Raw genomic sequence first — 1,703 nt, 5'->3', positions numbered from 1 at the left:
TCCGCCTCGCTTAGGCATTGGCCGGCTGGAAGCCACCTCGGCCCAGCTGTCCCCGATGCCGCTGCCGCCAGCTTCCCGTCTCCATGACAATAGCGCGACCGAGGCCCCGCCTCGCCCCGCCCCTTTGGCGCCGAGACTAGGAGGAAAGCGGGCTTACGTCATCAGGGGGCGGAGCCCAGAGAGGCCAGGGCCCAATCATAGGTGAAGGAGGTGTCAGGCACTGGGCTGGGCGGACCCAGGGGTTCTCGGAGAATGTAGTCTGAACCGGTCAGTCCTCTTGGTGGGCGGTGTCTGGGGGAGGGGAGCGGACGAAGGGGAGGAGCCAAGGCGCGTGCACGAGGGCGCACTGCCGAGCGGGTGCCGGTGCGGCGGGTGGGTTAGTGTGAGCTCGCGAAATAAAGTACATCTCGCCCGTCAAAGTCAATGCGAGAAACTTTGTATATAGTTATGCTTGGGCTTGCTTGTGGCCCCATTATGCGAAGTTTCCGAAATCCCGAGCTTCCGCGGCGTGCCCAAACCTGTGCCATCCTCTGTCCTGGTTCACCAGCGCCCCTGTCTGTCCCAGAGTTCGAGTGCTTCCGTGGCTTGTGGCGGCGGGAGGTGGAGAGGAGAGGAGAGGGTCTGTTTTGTATTCTAACTGTGTGGCCGTCGTGGGCAAGGGCTCTGCCTCTGACTCAGTTGTGTGTGTTTGCCTCGCCAGCGCCTCGCTGAACAAACAGTGGTTGGGTTGGGCACTGCTCTGCCCAGTGTTTGCAGTGGAGCGTGGGCGGGTGCGAGAGTGCGTGCGAAGGGGAAGGCGACTTAGTTGAACAAAAGGGAAGGGGACCTGCTCCCTCCACCACCACCGACTTGGCGGTGCGAGCTGCGTGCGATTGGAAAGCCGGGAGAAAGAGGCGGAGAGGCGTGGGAGTGGAGCTGGGGACGGTCCCGAGACCTCCTCGGGTGTAGCTGATTCTCTGGCAGTTCTTGCCCACCACCCATACTCTAGAAAAAGGCTACCCCGGTAATTCCAGGAACCAGTGTCTTTTCCCTCGCCGTCCGGCGGCGTGTCGGTAGAAGGAAGGCTAGCCGGAGACGTGCAGACGTCTGAGGCCTGTCTCTCGCCCACCTGCTGCTGCCGGCGCAGAGGGGCAGTCATCCCGGACTTCCTGCGCCCTGGGCGCGGGCCATCCATCGGCTCTCCCAGAGACTTTTATTCCGGATCTCCAGCTGGCTCTCGGCCTCCCTGGCTTGGGGAAGACGCCAGAGAGCGGTGGACAACGAACGACCTCGGAGCCCAGCCTGCCGGAGAACAAGAAATCCGCTAAGTCCGCAATCTACTGTGGCTAGGAGAGCGCAGAGCGTTCGCCGGCGCACAGTCCGCGGCCTTGTTCCCTTTGTGCTTCGGAGCGGCGGGACCCGCTGCAGGGCCGGCCGTGCGGCGGGACTGCCACTCCGCCCCAAGTTAGCAGAAGAGGAAAGTTGGAAGAGATCGGCGCTCCTGGGATGTGATTGTCATCCTGGGGCCGGCGCTCGAGAGTCTGAGAGAAAGCGAGAGAGAGGGAGAGACCGGGGAGGGGAAAAGGGGAGGCAAAGAGGAGGGGTGAGAGGGGGGCCGCGGAGGGGAGGCGGGCGCTAGGGAGGGGCGAGAGGAACGCCAGCGAGCGGGAGAGGGAGCCGGGGAGGAAGAGGGAGAGGGCGAGGCGCGCCTGGCGGCCGGGTTG

At 64.1% G+C, this 1,703-nt stretch overlaps 1 protein-coding gene across 1 annotated transcript in view; it reads left to right on the top strand.

The window, feature by feature from the left end:
* Positions 1-1,703, top strand: part of IRX5 (iroquois homeobox 5) — a 9,217-nt gene that overhangs the window by 3,662 nt on the left and 3,852 nt on the right. Inside the window, exons 4-6 of the mRNA XM_011971937.1 lie at positions 566-770; positions 1,014-1,252; positions 1,330-1,518. Of these exons, the coding sequence (XP_011827327.1) occupies positions 566-770; positions 1,014-1,252; positions 1,330-1,518 (633 nt within the window). The remainder of the gene's footprint in view (positions 1-565; positions 771-1,013; positions 1,253-1,329; positions 1,519-1,703) is intronic.

The sequence above is a fragment of the Mandrillus leucophaeus genome, unplaced genomic scaffold, assembly GCF_000951045.1.
Source record: "Mandrillus leucophaeus isolate KB7577 unplaced genomic scaffold, Mleu.le_1.0 Scaffold125, whole genome shotgun sequence".
NCBI classification, from domain to species: Eukaryota; Metazoa; Chordata; class Mammalia; order Primates; family Cercopithecidae; genus Mandrillus; species Mandrillus leucophaeus.
The sequence above is the reverse complement of the archived record's forward strand: the minus strand, read 5'-3'. Positions and strand labels throughout refer to the sequence as shown.